Source organism: Sander vitreus, chromosome 13, assembly GCF_031162955.1.
Source record: "Sander vitreus isolate 19-12246 chromosome 13, sanVit1, whole genome shotgun sequence".
Classification (NCBI taxonomy): Eukaryota; Metazoa; Chordata; class Actinopteri; order Perciformes; family Percidae; genus Sander; species Sander vitreus.
In genome coordinates, this window is record NC_135867.1 from 24,598,832 (window position 1) to 24,619,948 (window position 21,117).

At 44.6% G+C, this 21,117-nt stretch overlaps 1 protein-coding gene across 1 annotated transcript in view; it reads right to left on the reverse strand.

Annotated features, from left to right (window-relative positions):
- Window positions 1–7,758: 7,758 nt before the first annotated feature.
- Window positions 7,759–21,117, reverse strand: part of cxadr (CXADR Ig-like cell adhesion molecule) — a 42,904-nt gene continuing 29,545 nt past the window's right edge. The window contains exons 3-7 of the mRNA XM_078265362.1: window positions 17,577–17,781; window positions 13,425–13,580; window positions 13,177–13,299; window positions 11,816–11,954; window positions 7,759–10,687 (exon numbers count right to left, since the gene is read on the reverse strand). Of these exons, the coding sequence (XP_078121488.1) occupies window positions 10,405–10,687; window positions 11,816–11,954; window positions 13,177–13,299; window positions 13,425–13,580; window positions 17,577–17,781 (906 nt within the window). The 3' untranslated portion in view covers window positions 7,759–10,404. The remainder of the gene's footprint in view (window positions 10,688–11,815; window positions 11,955–13,176; window positions 13,300–13,424; window positions 13,581–17,576; window positions 17,782–21,117) is intronic.

Consider the following 21,117-nt stretch of genomic DNA (forward strand, 5'->3'; position numbering starts at 1 on the left):
AGGCACCCGAGTCAGAACAGCGGCCATTCGTAACGTTAAATGTGCGGTATACTCGGCGCAGCCGACCTGGCGCACGCAAATGTGACGTCATGGGAGCGCCATAACTATTCATACTCGCGCGTGGTGGTCGCAACACTAGTTGCAGTCTTCTCCTGAACAGAGGTGGCACTAATGAGGAAAGGCTACCAGGCTACTAGACTTTGCTATTTCTATGGACTAGAAGAAGAAGAAAAAGGTAAACAACGGCAGAACTGGCAGCAGCATTGACGTCAATGCTTTGATTTGATTCGATGACCTACTTCGTCGGATCAAGCCTTTCATTCGCCATAAAAGAACTCATCCTAACCCAGTAAGTTTACAAGAGAGACTCGCAGTCACTCTGAGAGTCCTGGCTTCCTGTGCGCCGCTGACAAAAATGGAGTGGTGCGCACCCTCTGCTCGCACACTCAAAATCCTGGCGCGCCAGCGAGATCTACGTCATTTTGACATCACACGCACCCCCCCCCTTTGCGTTTAGCTGTCTTTACAGTTAGCTAAATTGAATGTTTTACAGACTAAATTTAAGAGGGAAAAGGCACCAAAACAACTAATACTAATAGTAATTTAAAGATGTGGTAGCATTGGATCTGGACGGGAAGGATAACTCTGGGAGTTGGAAGGGGTGTGTCGCGATTCTGCTTTCTCACACCGTGACACAAGTTTGTGGGTCTGAGTGTTGCGAATTTGGTTTCATATCGCATATCGTTACAGCCCTAGCCAGCATGCACAATACCAAGGTCCTGAAAGGCTCACTCTAATAGGATCCAGCTATTATTCACAGGTGGAAAGAGTACTAGACTATGGTATTCAAGTAAAAGACATCACTGCGTTCCATTTTTAAAAAGGGAAGGGGAAGTTATGGTGGTATATGATGCTCTTTAGGCTACAAAATAAATATGGACATGGTAAATGTCAACCAGTGGAGCAACATAAGCCCCTGTGTCCAAACCAACAATAAATTCCTTTCACGGCTCTTTGTAGCCTGTGAATACAATACAACTGACTATAGAGGGTTTTCACGACGCGTCATCAGACTGGAAGTCGCCATGTTGGAGGTACTCCGCATCACAACAAAGCACAGGCACTGAAGTAGATCCCGAACGGCGTCAAGGAAAATTGTTAATTATTGCCGTGTTTTAGGTTGTACCAATAGGTCATACCGAGAAAAACATTTGGAATATTATCGACTTCCAAAAGTTATTAAAAACCAGGGAGAGGAATGCCAGAAGTTATCAGAGGAAAGGAGGCGCTTGTGGTTGGCAAAGCTCAACCAGGATCTACGAGGGAAAACGCTGTCTTGTTTCGGTCTTTGAAATGAAAAAAAAAACGATTGAGAGTCACTTTGAGTATCACAATGATATCATACAGTTAAGGTTAGGTTGATTAAAGACGTTATTGCATTACTTACTTTGGCCTTCACAACACATTGGTCGTTAATGACTTGGTACTGCGTCTCCCTCACCCATCCACACACCATCTGGTTATAAGCCTCCAAACATTTGTAAGATTTAAGGTCTTCCGCTGTGTATGGGCTCGGCGAGAAAACCAGGTAGTTGACTATATCGGGATATGCAACTGAAGGAAGAATCACCGGGTCGCCATGGATCCAAGAAGAGGGAGCCAACTTGTAGGGATCTGCACCGCCAGTAAACTGTAATTTCTCAAAATATCGCGCCTTTTTTGTGGTCCAAGTCCTTCCATGCCTTTGCATCTTGGACGCGTTTTGATGAGCTTTTCTGTTGTTTAGACGTAAAGTATTAAAGTATCCAAAGTGCACAATACTCCAACAGATCCCGTGTCTCTGGATGGAGACCAGTGAAGGATATTAGAAGCACTTTTCCGGTGAACGTTGAGCGTTACTGCGCAGCCTCCAACTGAGAGAGACGACGTAAATGTGACATGAGCAACCTGTCTGAAAGTTGGAAGTCTTCTGGTAGCTGTGCCAAGAGAAATCTCAATCATTCCCAATCTTGCAGAGATGGAGAGCGTAGGTATATGTAAGGAGATAACACGGACACAGGCTAATTATTGCTAACTAAAATGCTAGTTAACATTAGTAATTAAACGTAAACGGTCTCACTGGTCTCCGTCCAGAGCAACGGGATCTGTTGGTCCATACTATATACAGTCTATGGTGAAAATCCTCTATCAATTAGAAACATGCAACTGGCTTCATCAGTGAAGCTTCACTAGATTTAACCAGAAAAGAGACAAAACTCAGACAACTTTAAAAAAAAAAAAAAGTGGCCGACAATAAATAAAAAGTGTAGACAGTGGACACCGCAGCTGGTGCAACAAGCATTATTAAACCACATGAACTAAATAACCTGACACAGGCAGACAACACGTATAATGTAAACTCCACAGCAGTTGCTGCCACAAACACACATATTACAGCAAAGGAGAGACTGCATAGCTCACACACTCTCTCACACACCTCATCTGGAGAACAAGTGTCTGAAGTTCAGTATTCTGCAAGTCCTCAACAATATGGTTGTTCATTCTTAAAGCATAAAATAACCAGTCCACTCAGCCTCTCTGTCCCACTATAACCAGTCCGCTCAGCCTCTCTGTCCCACTATAACCAGTCCACTCAGCCTCTCTGTCCCACTGAAAGGCCTCACCGCCGGAGGATCCACCATGAGCCTTGCTCGCCAGGTGGTGCTAATTAAGGTAGATGCAACCTACCTTAAGCCATTAATATTGGGTTAGAGCCTATCAAACCAACAACTAAAGCCACAAAACTAATTTCAGTCCATGTATTTATAGCACCGACGTACATTTACCAACAGCATGAAAACGTCACAATGCAGGCTACCTGTCAAAAAAAAAAAAAGAAAGAAAACGAGCTCAACCGCTACAATAACTTACTTCTTGTAGAGCCCAATCCTGCAGGCCCTAATTACAGCAGAAAGCATAGCTAGCAGACAGCAATTACGACATTTCCAGCAGTCTGAGTCACAGCAGAAATATACCCAGCAGCAATAATGATAGCACACAAGCAGTGACAAACAGCCAACACATAATGTTAAAGCGCAAGCAGCAAACACTTACCAAGGTGAAGGGAAGTGGAGTCCCCCGAATCTCGACGGAGAAAGTTGGACCTGGGCCTCCACAGCATGGAAAACGTGCATGTTTGTGTCTGTTGTTTCATATACCGCGCGTAACATTTGCGTTGGGTATAGGCCTACGTATGTATGTATGTATGTATAATACTAGCATGGTTTGTTAAGTTAATAATTATTTCTGTAAGTCCGCAACCGTAAAATAAGAAAAAAGTAGCTTTGCTGTTAGACAGTAGACCACATAGTCTGCCTGACTGCAACTCTGTTGCTCTGCTAGTGATGACGTAGGCCCTATCGGATTCACTTTCCTATCAGGACCCTAAACTCTCTGCAGCCAACAAATGCTGGTGCATGGACGCACAAACAAAACATGTTTAATTGCAGATATAGAGAGAAATCATATTATGTGGTTTTAATGCTGGGGCTCAGACAGATTTTTAGTCAAGGACTTTTGTCCAATGAAATCCATCTGAGATGACTTGTGTTGTAAACTAGGACAAGATCATTAGGATGGCCGACATAACCATCTATTCTGAGGATCAGCTGGAGGTCTTATAAAAACCCAGTGTGTCTCAGGCCTAGATCCATCATTAACGTAATATACAGGGCTTGAAAAATGAACAGGAACAATTTAGGTCTTATAGTAGACCGGCAACCAATAAATTGCAAAGCTTATAATAGCCTATTTAATATTTTATTCAAACATCATGGTCATTTTTATATAGCAAGTGTGTATATATAGTTTGCAGTGCAGTATTGGATAACATTATTGTAAGGTGTTCCTGTTATTCGGTCTACCCCCTGTACCTACATGCGAAACCTTCTCAGTATCCCTAAGCAACACCATTTGTGAAACCTCCTAGAAAAAAGAATATAGGAAGGAATTGGGAAACAGGAGATGTCTGAGGCAACGAAATGTCACTATGAAATATTCTATAAATTCTTTTAGACTGAAATTCTTGCACATACGAATCCAGATTGATGAGAATAGCACATCAATTCTTCTTCAATTATTCTTCTTCAGCAAGAGAATGCAATTTCTGAAGAAATAGTTGCGGGATTGCTGGCCGCTGAAAAGCTGCAGCTGCAGCATTGCTGGACTGTCAGAGCTAAACTGCACTGTTGAAATAGTTCTGGTTAAACATGTTTACATCTTTGTAAGTAACACCTGTGTTGTAGGTTGAAGCTAGACAGAAAGAATGAACGATGCTAACACCAAAAGTCATTTCGATGATATGCTCAATGAGCTGAACATTTTGAAGTTTGAATGAAATTTCTATGTTGAACTGTGTCTCATTTAACACCTGTGGCAGCTGGAGGGTGGGGGGGCGGTGTTGCCCCATCCTGTTAAATCACCACCCTGACCTTTGCCCTCTCTGTGGCCATTCAGGGTGATGCTACTGCACACGGATAATACACGCGACCAGCACTAACACGTATGTACACATACATGGGCCGACGCTGAGAGACGCGCATGTTGGTGTATCACTGACATCGCTGTGGTAATAATAGAGATGACCCCAATCATCAGAGGGAGAAAAAGGGAAACTGAGCCCCATTCCCTTGCCAAGACTACATTTTATGGCCGGCCTCCATTGTGCCCTCCTGATGACATGGCATTGGAGGATGATCACCTATAATAGAGTCCAGCCGAGGTGCAGATTAAAAGTACAAATCCAATTGTAAACGACTGAGTTGAGCTGCACTGTGTAACCTCCATCTTGGTCTGTGAGATTTAAACCACAGTGTTTCCCCGGTTCCAATCTCTCAGCTTGACTCAAGGAAGATATGTGATAACAGAGCACAATGTTGGGACAAAAGATAAAAAAGTGTGTGTGTGTGTGTGTGTGTGTGTGTGTGTGTGTGTGAAGCTACACTGGGAGAGGATATTAAACCAGGTGTCCTGCCTTCTTGTATTCCCTCCTCTCTTCTCTTGTCCAGCGGCATATGGAAGAAGGTCGAGAAGCAACTCTGATGACGTTAATTTCCCCCCCACACGCGGTGTGTCTCCTCTGATAAGGAGCTTAAGTGCTTGCTCTCTATTTTGCTCATGCTACACGCAATCTTTCTGCCAGTGAATAAAATGTCACATCTGCTGATGAGCATCACCTCACTGATCCATGAAGTTTACCAGGCAAAGTCCCGCCAGAGAGAGGGGGATCTCGGTATGACATGTATATCTTGGACTGGAGGTAGGCCTATAATCTCAGCATGCATCCGCCGCTTCTCCCCACTTCTCCCCAGAGAGGGAGAAGGTCATCCATCAAAAGTCACATATTAGTCATAGAAATGGGAGCAGCGTGGGGTCTGAATAGTGACCCAAAACGATGCTGAGATGCGAACGGGCGTAGAGGTCGGCCCTTAACAGATGACTCAATATATCGACCAAAAGGGAAGACGGGAGAGGTGGGGAGGGCTGTCGGATGCCAGAGCTCTCCTCCTCCCAGACTGGGAGATGAGGAAGACTGACAAATGAGTGCACAGCAGCTTGGTAAGCCTCCTGAGAAATCTGGGCTGTCTGCAGGCGTAGCAGACAGAGTGGGATGATTGGCTCAGGTTTGGACCCGACTGCCTCTCCGCAGAATAACCTCCGCCGTCTCCAGCCGCAACATGCAGGTTGTTCAAGGCGACATACGGTTGAGTGCCGTGAGTGTTTGCATGGTGACACATTGATGCTGTGCCTCCTTCTCCGATTCCTTTTCATTTCACATGGCACAATGACTGTGCATTTAAAGTTCAGACTGTCAGCTTTAATTTAAGAGTAGTCTCAGACAGACTGGTTGCATTGTCCAAATATAGGACTTCAGAGCTTTTTGGAGTTAACCTGTATCCATCTCTAAATACTGCTGCGACCGAAAACAAGAGGGACCATGTCCAAAAATGGCTATGGCTCCTCAGTGAATTATTCAATGTAGCTGTAAAAGCTTACATTAACATCACAATCTGTGTCATTTTACACCCAAAGTGCTCAGAGCGCCGAGCCGAAATGTTAATGTACTGCTGTGCCAACGGAGTTGATGGAGCTCGCTCTTCATGCATATGCATATTCCACTATCCTACCCAGAATTCCCCCTGCAACCCTCTCCCAACCTGACTGAGGTTTCTAAAAACGGCAGAAAGCTTAACGCCTGTGAGAGCAGACGTCATGCTGGAGGAGAGCGACTTTGATGAGACCTCATGCTTTTTGAGGCCTCTTTTGTTAGCAGGGAGCGAATCACTCTTTACAAGATAAATCATTCCGCTAGCAGCCGGCTTAGACTGTGTACAACCAGATAAGGTTGCCAAGGAAACCCTCCTGGAGAACCAATGAGGTTTTATTTATTTATTTTTTGCAATACCAACCTCCTTGATCCGTGCAAACAATTAATACCTTATCCAGGCAGGAGGGAGGGAGCCGGGGAAGTGGGAGGCAGGCACAAATCCCCAGGTGCTTAGCACAACCCCACTCTCTCCCTTATGTGAATGAGGACATGAGGTATAAAAAAAAAAAATTAAAAAAAAACCATGTCCCAAATGGATATTGGACTGGAAGACACTGAGGGATGATGTATGACTCATTGAACATTAATTCAATGAGAACAGCCCTTTAGTCCATAAATGTAATCTGCACACGTGCACTAGGACACATCTCTAATGTCATTTTAATGAATGTTTTTAAATGCTCGGCCATAAAAGTGCCATTACGTCCCGCCGCATCCATTTGTAGGACGGCTGCAATTGTGCAGGTATAACTGCGGCTGAACACACCCGGCGCAAAAGAGAACCCCCTGATGTGCAGAGCTGCTGGGGGAGCCATTACGAGGGACTTTGCCTAGCCCCAGATCAATGCTCTGGGGCCCTATCTATTACTGACATCCAATTATAGCAATGGACGTCCGCTTAGCACTGCTACTAAGTGCTTTAGTCTTTTTATTGACTACCTGTCAACAGCCTGCAGACAGCGGAGCTGTTGGCTAATAATCAGCTATCGACCTATCCACATGTCGAGATCACCAGCATGTCGGCGAGTGTATAAAGAGTGTGAGGAGTCAAAATAGAAACATATTACATCAGCATGAGCACGATCTGTCCCTCTGTCATTAACTAGGCATTTTACACCATTCAGCATACTTCATTAGAAAGCTTGTTTTGTACAACTTTGATTAGTGCTGGGTTTGCAATGGAAGTCGTTACCCACCACATTAACTAAAAGGGGGGGAAATTGGCTGCAATTGAAAAAAAAGCTACACAAATGGTGACTCAAATGGCCACGATGCTACGGACAATGCAGTGCAGTGGGGGGAGAGGGGGGGTGGCAATGAGTCATTAAGAAGCCTACAGGGCGAGTGGTAAAACGGTGCTGGTAGGCGAGGCAGGTCACGAACCTTTGTGTGTTTACACTAAAGCTGAATGGTGAGCATTGGAGACTGCAGAGGGCGATTGTGCCTGCCCGCTTAATTGATTAATTACAGTCATTAAGTGGTTAGAAAGTCACCTCACCTGGTGTAAGGGGTGGAATTCGTTGGCTGGTTAAAATTAATCACAGTCAAAAAGCTGCAGGAAGCCTAGTCCCCCAGAGAACACACGCCGCTGGAGAGCAGAGAAATTGAGTTTTATTCCCGCTCATGTCAACAAGCTGCTACTGCTTCAGTAAATAAACAATCGTGGCTGCCTATTCTTTCTTCATTTCATGGACTTTTATTATTCAAAAATAACAGCACAAAAAAATACACTCAAAAAGAAAATCTGGTTTTCACACAGTGTGCAAACCTCAAAGGAGATCTTCATACAATATTAGTACGCTAATTTCAGAGCTACAGTTAATGTTGTTAGTAGTTAATCTTCTGAGCACACAGAGGGACAGTAACAGGACCATCTCTCTTAGAGCTCTGTACAGTTTGTCAGCAGGAAATCTAACTAGACTTCTACAGGGGCCCATCCTGACAGCAAACTCCCTTCATGTACCACACACACACACACACACACACACACACACACACACACACACTTAAGAGAAACTGACAGATGTAATTTCTTTGTCTTAGCAGTCACGTCCCCAGATCCCAGAATTCACACAGAACGTTACAGAACACTCACACATTGCCAGAAATTTCCAATCATACTATGGAACATTTAAACTGTGATGAAAAGACCCACACCGCCCCTCCTCTTGTTTTAGATATAGATTTGCCAAGCACAGCACGGCAGAGCATCACATATACATACAAACGCCATCATCTTTATATCATTCAACTGTTGTGATTATATAAGGTTACTTTGACAGGATATTTATACATACAGCCAGAACCAAAAAAAGCACATCAATTTATCTTAAATAAAGTTTAAAAACAATGGTCACCTTATGGAATAAAAAAACCCAAGCTTCGAGACAATGATAAAAGTTGTGTTAAGCTATGGGGGAATTTGTATGCAGTGAGTGGGTGTAAATCCTAGACTTGACCTGATCGAGGCAACAGAAAACAATCAATAGGCTCACTGTGTACTGACTGATTATTATGTTGTTCTAGAGGCCGTGGGCTACGATGGCCATTTGGGATGATGCTACTGCACATAGCACAGCGCACGTTGGAGGATATGCTACGACACAACTCAACTGGGGCAACAAGGCACAATAGAAGTAGCTGTGAGGGCTGTGCAGAGGTGAACTGAGGGGAGGTGGGTAAGGCTACAATAAGGAATAGAATAAGGCGCTGGAGCAAAAAAGAAACACACTCCAAGTATTCATACTGGTTTTCTTTGTAAAGTAGCAGACGAGATTAGATATTGGGCTTCCAACAGTTTTGCAAACAATGGAAGAAAGGGCATTATTTAAGAGTAGAATAACCCACAAACGGCAAGGACTCACCTACAGAAACATCCACTGACTGACTGAAAGGACATTTATATTATCCAGCACTGAGACTGCACAATGAACTCAAACCAAAGGGGTTGTAAAATGAATGCAGAGCAGTACAATTCACTAAGGCTAATACACTAAGGCTTTTCTCATTTGGTCCTCTTTGTGGGCCCTTTCTTCATGTAGGCCGGCTTAACATCCTTCATTAAAAGGTCCAATTAATGCTACAGAAGCCATGAAAGCTTGCACATTGACCACAGAGAGAAGGTTAATCAAGATATTGGCCCCTTGGAATGAGACTAAAAATAAGGAGGATTACATATGCTGGCCATCTGAGAGGGAGGGGGAGTGACGACTGATACTACAGATGATGAATTAAGACTGGGTGCTCTTGTCCTGCTAATATGGGGTGTATGGGTGTGTGTGCGTGTGTGTGTGTTAGGGAGGATGTTCTGGTGGTCACAGGGCTTAGGGGCCAGTCAAACACAATCAAAGCGGATTGCTCAGTGAACCTTGCTGTCCAGCTGCCTCCCTTATTTCCCTATACACTACCTCCTCTAAGATCTCTGGAGGAGCGATGGCGCTTCTTGTTTTTTAAGCTTAGTGAAGAAGCAATAATCCACCCAATCACAAGAGGTTGCGGTCTGACCCTCCCCTCACCACCAGCCAATCCTGTTCAGCCAATTCAAACAGAAAACGGTTCAACAGAAAATGGCTGACCTAAACAGACCTTTTTCAACTCAGTTGAAGGACTAATTCAAATTGGTGAATTTTCTTGTAATAAGTCTGTCTTTCCATTTTCCCAAAGGTCATATACAATACATTTATGGAATTAAAGATGTCAGAAAAACAAGTAGTGACTGGATTTCCTGACCAATGATCATCATGTAGGCATTAAAAGACGATAAATGAACTATACATTTCCAAAACTCCCATTCACAAACATACACTTCTATTCACACACATGCTTACAGCTGCAATTTTATACATACATGCATACAGCTGTAAAGCTGGCCAATTAGGGGCCTGGATCTGTTTTGAACATAGAGTATCTCTACCGCAAGGGCCATCTATATAATAAAAAAACAAAACAAAAAAAAAACATGCATTCACGTTATGTACAATATCATTTGTATATTGACCATTCTGCTTTATATCCACCCCAATTCATTTTTCAGTGAGAAAGTCCAGGAAGTAAAATTCATAAAAGTTTTTTTTGTATTTATATTTGATAAAAAGTTAATGTGCTCTATTGTGTTTCCAGTACAATTCAATTTCTCTTCTCAGCCCCCAAAGCAGAGCCAGGCCTTTATAAGAGGAGTGTACTCCCATTTGTAAATATTGAAGAGCTAAACGTCAGGCGAGTCAGCCCTATCCCAGCTCTTGCTCCATCTTCAGTGGCTTGTGTCCTACTCCCGTCCTCCAATCCATCCCCTCGTTGCACGGCCACTTCTCGAGGACAGGCTAGACAATTGAGCCGTCCTTGTTCTGGGCAGGGATCATGACCGGGATGCCCCCCATGCGGCTGAGGTTGGGGCCAGCCATCCTGGCAGCGGTGGGCGGGGGCAGAGGGGCGTGGCTCGGAGGCCTCTCAAACTCCTCCGACGAGGGAATCTTGTCGTACTGGGGCTTCAGGGCGTACTCATGCAGGTTGGAGGGTGACATGGAGCCCAGCGAGGAGCGCTGGCTGCCCACGGTGAAGCTGCGCGCCATCGAAACACGGCTCTTAGGAGGGGGCACGTCCTCTCTGAGATAAGACAGAGACAGCAGCACATTTAGACAACAAGACTGCAAACTCACTTTTATTAGCTTACCTGAGTGTCAAGTCAGAGATTTGGAATTTTGAAAATGATTTTCTAAGGTGCTATGAAACCATAATGAAGTTTGATGACACAAGTCTGGAATGTCTGGCACTTGCGGCCCACTGTGAGGAAAACAATAAATACTTAAGCGCATGAGTCATTTCAAGAGCGAAACATGATTTGACTCAACAAAAGAGGGACAAATAATTGGAGTTGGCCCGTTTGAATGGTTAGGGCGGTGTCTGCTCACTGCTCAGCCACACTGACCGTGTAATAGCCTGTAGAGATTGAGCTGAGCAACCAAGTACAGCTATGCCCTCTACTCCCTCTGCCACCACATTAACAACTAATAAGCAGCAATAATCCAGTTAAATGCTCAATCAAACGGAGCCTGAGGGGCTCCAGCTTGTTTAGTCTATAGCTGCATGCTGTGGTCTTTCAGCGAATGCGTGTGTCTGTGTTTACGAGACAGGACCAGTGGTCTAATCCGCTTTGTCCTACAGTGCGAGTGTCACATTGTGGTCTTAGACAGATTCAGTCCGCAGCAGAGGGATAGTAAGCCCAGGGGTTGTACAGAGCCTGTGGGCCTGATGGAGAGCTGGATGATGTGTGGAGGGGTTAGAGTAGGTGGCTGGAGGGTGGGGTGAGGGGGGCGAGCCAGCAGCAGACATGACACAGGATCCACAGAGCAAACAAAGCTTTCAAACTGATTACCACAGCTGTTTATTTGAGGAGGGTTAAAAAAAGAAAAACGCTGATAGAGAAAAAAACATTTTCATGGTTGTTGTGGCTGTTGGTGACGTGTGTGTGTGTGTGTGTGTGTGTGTGTGTGTGTGTGTGTGTGTGTGTGTGTGTGTGTGTGTGTGTGTGTGTGTTGACCACAGGGAGCTGAGAGTAATAATTACATGTAACCTCTAGCATTTCTTATGCTAACATTTTTCCAGTATTATACAACCTGAGACATATTTCCCAGTATATAGCAAAACCTACACAGTTTAACAAAATATTCTTCTATCAAAAGGGAGCGCTGGGTATCTGTGAGCCAAGTGTCATTGATGTTTTAGTGAATGTACCTTATCTCATTGCAGATTTCCTTCTCATACTTCTTCTTGTTACGGGCACGGCAACAGCAGAAGAGGATGATGGCAATGATGAGGAGGATCAGGAGTACAGTAATGATGGCTCCTGCGATGATGCCTGCAGTGTTGGGGGCTGCACAACACAAGGAGGAAAAGGGTTGGAAGGTTTGGTAAATGTAATTTGGGTAGCAGTGACTTAAACATAACTAAGTGTCTGCGTCCAACAAAGACCTCAAAATATAGTGCTGGATTATCTGAGGCCAAGTGGTGCTTTGACCATGGCTTTGAGAGCTCATGACCCATAAGTGAGTGACAGGTTTTTTGGGGGTTTTTTTGCATCCTGCACCTTTTTTCAGCTTATCACATTGAAAACAGTTCAACATTTCAGTGCAATTAACAATGTCACTCAAGACATCTTCATACCACTAAAGTGTGCATTAAACATTCTGCGTCCACATAGCCAAAGGGGTCTCTGTGATGCACATTTCGTCATCTGCTAACTGCTGTGTATGCACAGACACTATATCTAATGTAAACAGAACTGTGGCCCGTTTCGGAGTATAAGGGTGAGTTTAAAACGGAAGCTGGGTCAAAGAAGAGTGTCAGGGCAAGAATGATTACATCTGGCACATTCTGCAGTACAGCAGCTTATGAGCACATTAACAAAATAGTGGCCCTGAGATCAATAAACCGTACTCAGTAACAAGACCAAAGAAAGGTAAAAGTATCCTTGTGCCTGTATGATAGATACACCGCGGTACCACAGCTTCTACTACTCAAGACGCTGACTGAATCCTCAAACCTTTTTCATGGCACTCGTAAATCAAATGTACACTATCTTTCTCAATACATTGGAATCTTCAGTAGGACTTTCCACTTCTCAATGCTATGTTTAGTTGTGAGAAAGTGGCAGATCTGTTGAGGAAAGACTGAACACAACTGAGCTTTGTCTGTATGTGTTCTAGCACTGACAAATGTACCACCAGTACAGGTACAGGAAAAGTTGGGTTTTTTTTAATGAAAAGTGAATTTTTCACAAATGTGCAATAACCTAATGGATCCCACATGCACACCTCTTGATAGTATAGGGTAAAAAAAAAAAAAAAAAAGTGTATTAATTTAGCCTGAACTTGTACAGTTACTTAGGTACAGCAGCCCATACGTAGATTACTAGCCACTCTAGTGGCATGGCTTCATGGATTGCAACGACGGTCGGCCTGTTGATCGGCCCACCGCTTAAATCCAGTCTTAAATATCTCAACTAGGGCTACAATGATTAGTCAATTGAAAATTCATCAGCAACTATTTGGATATTGCAGGTTAGTGCATCAACGTGAAGTTGGTTGGGTACTCACGAGGTGTCACGTTGAGATACAGAATACATTCGTCAGAGCCAACACGGTTATTGACAGTGCAGCGGTAGGTGCCAGATGTGCTGGCAGATGCGTTCCTCACGTTAATGGTGCCTCCCACTGGATCTGTAGGGAGGGCAAAGAACACACCAATGAAGAGATGGCAGCGTTAAACAGAAAGAAGACCTGTGTGTGGGACCTAAAAAACTGATTTCCATTTGTCTGGGAGTGCTTGTGAGAGGGTCCATTACCCATCACAGCAGAGCTGGGCAGCAGCTTGCTGTCACTGGTCTTCTCCCAGCTGTATTGCAGGGGTTTGGTGCCCTCGTTAGATAGACACCTCAGCACAATGTCTTTGCCTTCCTGTGCGGGGCCTTCGGTGTAGCACCTGGGCTTGGATGGCTTCACTGTGGAGAGAAAGAACGAAAGAAAAGTGATTGAGAGAGGTGAAAAACAACAGACGCAACCAGGTGGCCTCGGAAACAACACATCCCTCCTGCCTACAACCCTATTATTTTTAAATCTTGTGGCAAGTTGTGTGCATGTGTATCGTGTATTCCTGAAGTTCACCTCCTCCCTTGCTCAAAGCAGCAGTCATCGGTGTAATGAGAGGCGTAATCAGAGTAATTGATACAGCTGCTGTCATTACAGGAGCTGTCGCTCAGGATAATCACAAAAAAGAAGGGAGTCGCCTGCCATCGGACACACACAAACACACATGTGCACGTAGCTTTCAGGGTTAGGATGGATGGAGGCTAAGCTTTCTGTCTTAAAGCCAAACGTGTGCAAACACTCCTCGGGTCAGTCAGAGCGCTGGCAGGAGATGAGATGGGGGATACAAAAACAAACAGAGCTTCAAATTGAAAGCAGGCCAACTCCAATGAAACCCAGACACACAGTCAGCCAGGCATTGGGGGGTGTGGGGGTGTGGGGGGTAAAAAGGGAGGGAGAGAAAAAGAGAAACTATGAGAGGTGATGTTTTTGAGGCCACAATCCAAGTATTGTGCGTTCAGTGAGAGAACGCTGACATCATGGTGTGGTAATAATGGGTTCTGTAAGAACAAAACCCTGGAGCGGGGATCTCCAGATCTGAACCAGGTGTCAGACGAAAGGGGGGGGAGCTTAGCAGGCATAACCGTAAGGATTAACAGTAGACTAACGGTACTGAGTGCTCTGCTAATTTAATAAAACACACAGGGCGTCAGGACGGAGGGGGCAAAACCGAGAGCTGGGGAGAGCAAAAATGACGCGAGCGCTGATGGACAGATGGTGGAGTGATGGGGGCCAAGGCTGTGCAGCTCCTCACTCACCGGCCTGCTCTTTGCTGCTGTTGTGTTGCACCTACACACACATTCACATAACACACAGTAAATGTCAGAGAGCTATGACATTTTGAGCGCATCTTTTTAAAAGGTGAACTCGACACGTCTGAGGGCTGTAACACACAGCTCCTCTTATTAGGACTGCTGTCCGATGAGCAGATTTATTTGTTTGAAAGATGAGGTCAAAGAAGAAGGTGACAGAGGCTGGAAGAGCGCAGAGAGATAAAGGGCAGAGCGATGCGGCTAACCTGGCTCCGTTAAACGAACAATGAATTGAGATTTATGAGTTGCACAAGGCTATCTTGCGGCCAAGATAAGTAGAAAGGGATCGCTAGATTGTGGTATTCATTGGAGTTGAGACGCGCACAACTTTGAGGAGTGACGACTGATAGTTGAACGATAAAGTGAAATATAAGCGACTAGTGGGCACTAAAGTTGGGCAGAAAGAATGAAAGATTGGCTGTTGGGCTTTCAGTGAGATCCTGGATGCGATTAGGAATGCCTGGACTTGTGGCAGACAGAGCTAAATGATTGGCTGTTGAGAGTACAGGTGGGGGGGTGTCACAAACAGTTGTGAGAGTTGCTGACATGCAGTGGCGGACTGCAGGTGGGTACTCTCCTCCTGTTAACTTCAATGTCCTGGTGCAACCTGAGGAGAATACACAACAAGGGATGCTACCTACTGTACAGTAGCTGGACACTGCAGGTTTCAGCACGTGTGCATGCCTGCATATGGCCGTGTGTGTGTGTGCGCGTGTGACAAGCCACAGCAACACCCAGTGTATAAAATTGAGGTGTGTTTATGTTTGTGCACACATATGCATGCACGTCTCCCCTGTTCTCGGGACCATCCACCTTGTGACAAGATCGACCTGAAGGTGGAATGCAGAGCAGGCAGGATGTCCTTCCCTCTCCTTGTCAATGTTTCTTTGCTAAGAACACCCCTGCCCCTGGGGTCAATAGCTAGCAGCCTGTCAGCTTCTGTAGCCTAGAGCTATCCCTCTCTCTCATGCACCCTATAGATAAAGACAACCAGAATGAAAGATGGATTTGCATTGTAGTCACCTAGCTGATGCTCTTATCCACAGCAGGATACGATGGACAAATGAAACCAGACAGACAATCAACACAAAGAGCACAAGAACCACCAGAAATAACATCTCGACAGTAGATACGACAGTAACCCTGGAATGATCATATATGATATACAGTATCTCACAAAAGTGAGTACACCCCTCACATTTTAGTAAATATTTCATTATATCTTTTAATGGGACAACACTGAAGAAATTACACTTTGCTACAATGTAAAGTATTAAGTGTACAGCTTGTATAACAGTGTAAATGTGCTGTCCCCTCAAAATAACTCAACACACAGCCATTAATGTCTAAACCGCTGGCAACAAAAGTGAGTACACCCCTATGTTAAATAGAATGTAAAACTGTATATATGTATATAACTGTTTTTTTTTTTTTTTTTTAATTCTTTAAGATTTTTTGGGCATTTTCGGCCTTTATTTTTGACAGGACAGATGAAGACATGAAAGGGGAGAGAGAGGGGGGGAATGACATGCAGTGAAGGGCCACAGGGCGAAGTCGAACCCGGGCCCGCTGCGTTGAGGAGTAAACCTCTATATATGAGCACCTGCTGTACCAACTGAGCTATCTGGGCGCCCATATAACTGGTATTTGCTTGTGCAGCAAACCTCAGCCTAGATGCTGTTTCTATTTTAGATGGGATTTGTTAACTAGGTGGCTTTGATGAAATGATAAACTTAACAATGACATTAACCGACATTTAAAAATAGGCATGAAAACAACTGATGAATCCTTCCTCGCTGGTGAGGAATGCGAAGGGTGTTCTACGGAAGAGAAGCCGTCACCGGAAATGTACAAGCATACGTATGACTCAGCAATGACTTAAGCGGTGATTCGTTGTTTAAGTTGCTTCTTGTCAGATATGTATGTAAAAGTAGCCTTCCAAAGACTTAATCAGTGGCTCGTGCGTCAGCTGTAGTCACAGTTAATGGTCAGATTATCTGTGGCTGGCCATTCATTTCTTTTATCACTTTATAACTGCTTAGTGGTGCCACAACATAGCTACTGAGGAGCCTGCTTGTTTTCCCAAGCGCTCATGTCTTTCTGGTGCAGTGCAGTCATTTTTGTACACATGATATCATGTCAACAAGCCATTTTCTGGAGTTTGCCTTAACTTTAGAAAGGAGAAACCGTTCCGATAACAGGGCTCCGAAAACAGCACAATATGCAGCTTCTCCCACAACGCACTAGTGCAGTGCACGTGGGTTGTTTTTCCCATATGCAAATACCAGGCTGGGTTTCGGGAGGCGATTCCCTTTCGACATCATTTAGTCAGTTGACCGACCAGCAAGGCCACTCTGTGTGAGTGTGTGTTTGCCTCGGGAGTGAATCATCTGACTTGTGCAACTCTGACGTGTCACCCATCTCACCCTGTGCAATAAAAAGCCAGCTGAGTGCAACGCCATTGCTGAGGTTTGACCACATTTTTAAAGACAGGATTACATTGTGCACTTTGGAAGTTATGTCATATTGTTTAATTGCCTTTGCCTGTACTATTTAGGGTGTGTAAGGTTTCAAAATGAATAATGTGTAATGATTTGATATTATTGTAGTTTTCACAGTTAATAGTCTAAGAATATAGCTAATAGTGTAAATATCTGCATCATTTGCATACGAACATTAAAACAATTTAAAATGGGAGCTGTGATTGACGAAAAAAAGCAATAAAATAATTTTGTTCGCCAAGACTAATACTAAATAGAAATATAGATACAAGCTGTAAATCATGACCGCAATATTAAGTGGAAAAAATCATTTTAGACATAATCAGAGCGTCGAAGATGAATACAGAATTGTATCACAAAGGGGGCAATGCTCCACAGCCTCCGGGAAGGTCATGCACTCGATTTTGGAAGGGATTACATCAAAACAGCCAAGGAGGGCAAAGGCCGTGTGATTTGGTGCATGTGTAGAGAGAGAGAATGTACCCTGTGAGGGGAAAAAACAAACACACCAGAGTGTGTTCAGTTCGGTTCCACTCACCCATGACGATCAGCAGCATCTTCCTGCTGCGGATGCCGGGAGCCTTCTTCACCTTACACTGGTAGGTGCCCGAGTCGGACGACTTCAGCCCCGTCAGGTTGATGGAGGCGTCGCCATTCTTGGGGTCGGCCGAGTTGAAGTGGACTCGACCCTTCATTGGGTCATAGTAGTCCTCGTAGGACCTGTCGCCAGAGTACAGGATCACCTGGATGTGAAAAGGGAGTGAAGGAAAGAGAGGTTGAGTTAGCCTAAAGCTACATAGAGCGATGCAATTATCCGTTTATGAAAATAAAAGTCCTTCTAGAAAACCAATAAAACAAAAGGCCTTGAAATGACAGTTGTGGGCTTTCTGAAAGCTAAGGCCTTGCTCACTGAACCAAACTAAATATATGGAAGATAGAAAGCAGCCTCCGTTTTATCTCGGCAATGCCCTTCAGCCTGGCAGCCTGCGCTGTTCTGCCCTTTCTGTGCTCAACAAGAATGAAGGTGGAACAAACAAAGCGACTACTGTGGAGCCAAATCAACACCTGCTGTGTCAACAAAGAGCAGTAGCCCCCCAATTCTGTTGCCAGACCCAGACCCAGACACACACACACACACACACACACACACACACACACACACAGGAAATGCCTAGAAATAAAGGCCAGGTGGAGCCAACAAGAAACCTCATAGCTAGTAGCTGCGGTGATGGAGGAGGGGAAAGAACAAAAACACAAGGAAAACAACGAGGAGGGTTAAAAAAAGAAAAGAAAAGCAAACAACAATGAAAAGAGTTTTCATTCTCTTTCATAGACACTGGCATATTCTTCCACATTTCCATGGAGACAGTCATCGGCAGGCTTTTCTGTGCCACGATCAACACCAGGCATACGCACAGCAATACCTCTGGGTAGAGAGGAGGAGAGAGGAAAAAAACTAAAGATGGCAGGAGGAGAGGAAGAATAATGAACCCATCAGAGGAGGCAGAGCACTTAAAGGAAGCACGAGACGAGCAAAACAAAAAAGGTACAAAGAGTCAGGGATGTTCTGGTGTGTCTACAGCAAGTTGCCTTTCTGCTACATTTCCAATGTATCCAATGTTTCCAATGGAAGGCTAGTTCCTGGAGCGTGCTTGCAATGGCCGCCACGTTCATCTTGTACATATTTGACATGTAAACCGGTAATGTAGTTAGAATTCCACCTGGCTCTCAGGGGAGGGAAACCTAGCCTTCTAACTTCACTGAGGATCAGAACATCAGCAGTAATAACAGCAATATGCGAGATGAGAGCACGGAGGAAATTAAATTGCCCCAAGCTCAGCCAGACAAGAACGCTCACTTGTGCTCAACCACTTAACAGGCACACAGATGGGACTGTTTACACACATGCACACCTCTAACAAAAAAAAAAAAATAATCTGAACTGCGCAATAACCTTGAGAATCATGATCCAATGAAAAAAAAAAAATAAAATAAATCCCATAAAGAGCCTGGGGAATGGAAATGAAAAGGGCAAATGACTAGACAAGCTGGCGGGGGCTGGAGAGGACAGAAGAGCACCACTGTCTGTGTGCTGCGTTTCATAACAGGTAGGATATTCAGTGATACAATCGCCACCTGGCCCCGCCAATCTCAGTGGACCGATCATGCTGCAGAGGTAGCAGTCCTCTATTGGCCGGGCTTAGGTTTCATCTGACACAGAAAGATGAGGTCATTGTCATGTGATGCTCAGGAAGGGAAGAGGAAGAGCTGCAGATCATTTGAGAGGCAAAGCAGAGAGCTGCAACACCTGTGTACTCTAAACAACCTGCGGAGCTCAGGGAGTGCAGCATCGAGTCTTTGCGCTCCCACAGAGGCGTTTAACTTGAATGAGTCGGGAGTGCTGCTGCCACATGCTTTCACAGCAACAGCTCTGCTCCAAACTGCTTCACAAGGTTAAAGCAGAATCCCCACCTGAAAACGGATCCAGTGTCCTTCAACATGGAGGCTATAGAGGGTAGGCTCCTCCTACTTTGTCAACATGCACAAATTCCTGCCGCAATAAGTACAGCAAACAAAAGACCCTGCCGCTGCGCCCAAGGACAAATAAGACAGTTTGTATGATACAAGATAAGGCTATGCAATTTTTAATGTTTTTCTTCTGAGCACATATATCTCCTGTTCACACTATTCAGATTTACTTTTCATGTTTGTTTTCCTCGTTGTTCTCACAGTGGTGGTGAGCACTCAGGGCACACCCTCCTTGCAGCTAATCTGTAGCCAGGCAATGAGAGCCAAATGCTAATGACTGTTTCTGTAGGCATGCCTGGCATCTCTCATTCAAGCCCAACAAAGCAACATGCATTAGCTATGGTTCACCACCCAGACCCTGATGATATGTGGGATATGTCAGATGAAGGAGGCCATCATTCCCCAGCAGATTCTGGATTGAATAGATAATGCTGTAGCATTACTTCTGATTGCATCAATGCAAAGAAAACTGGAATAATATGGTTCAAGAATATGAACTAAGTGCTCAGGCAGGCACACCACACAACCCATCTCCCTGCTTGCTAAAACAGCGCTTTGAGTTCCCAGCTGTATGACCCTGTGGACCAATCCTGTTGACTAGTTCTCTCTAGCACTTGTTGTAAGTATCTGATAGTGGCTGTTCCTTTAAGCGCAGCCTGGATTTGCTCATGTGCATGTGAGCAGAGGTTCACCATGGTCTTTGAGTATCTGGGAGCCTCTGGCTATAAAGTTTAGCCTTCATTCTCATCTCCTTTGCCTGACCTAGTAGCGTTGGTCCTCTCAGATCGGCCTAATCCCATTTAATACTGTCACATATATTAAAGCAGCCCCTTGGGATTAATACGACGCTAATTACAAAGAGTTTACTCTTGAGCATGACTTCATATTGGTTAAAGGCTATGAATGTGAGCGTGTGTATATATAGCGAGCAAAATCTGATAGGTCAAGGGGAACAAATATGTTCAGAGAGAGTCTGGCCTGTTTTTAAAATGAATGGGTTTGCAGATTGACCTCATCAAAATGGCACATAAAGTAAATAAACTGTGGAACCAGATGCAATTTGGGAACATTCGATAGATTTCTACAGCTGCAATCGCACATGAAGAGGAAGAGGCCCTACCGGGGAACCACCCACACTGAATTCTGTCCTCCCTTGTAGCATTATTGAGACACTGAAAAATGTAAGAATTTAAAAAGCTCTGTAATCAATATTTCATCATAAGAACCATTGATATATTGAGAATAAACTGCTAACTCCACCTCCCTTTTCTTCACTAGTCCAGTTAATGATTCAGAGTAAAGTAGGTCAAATAACAGAACGGGGGTAATTGGTGTCTCCGTAATGGCACAAGACCAGAAGCAGGAGTACAGAGGTCTACCTGGGTGAGAGGAGGACCTGTTGGGCCAGTGGACAGAAGACAGTGGGTGGATGACAGAAACAGAGAAGCCTAATGATGAGCCTGTAACCAATGCCTAACATTCGGGCCAAAAAAAGGGAGTGAAGGAGAAGGCTTTGTGACAGGTGGGAGAGTAGAGAGCCATGGGAGAGA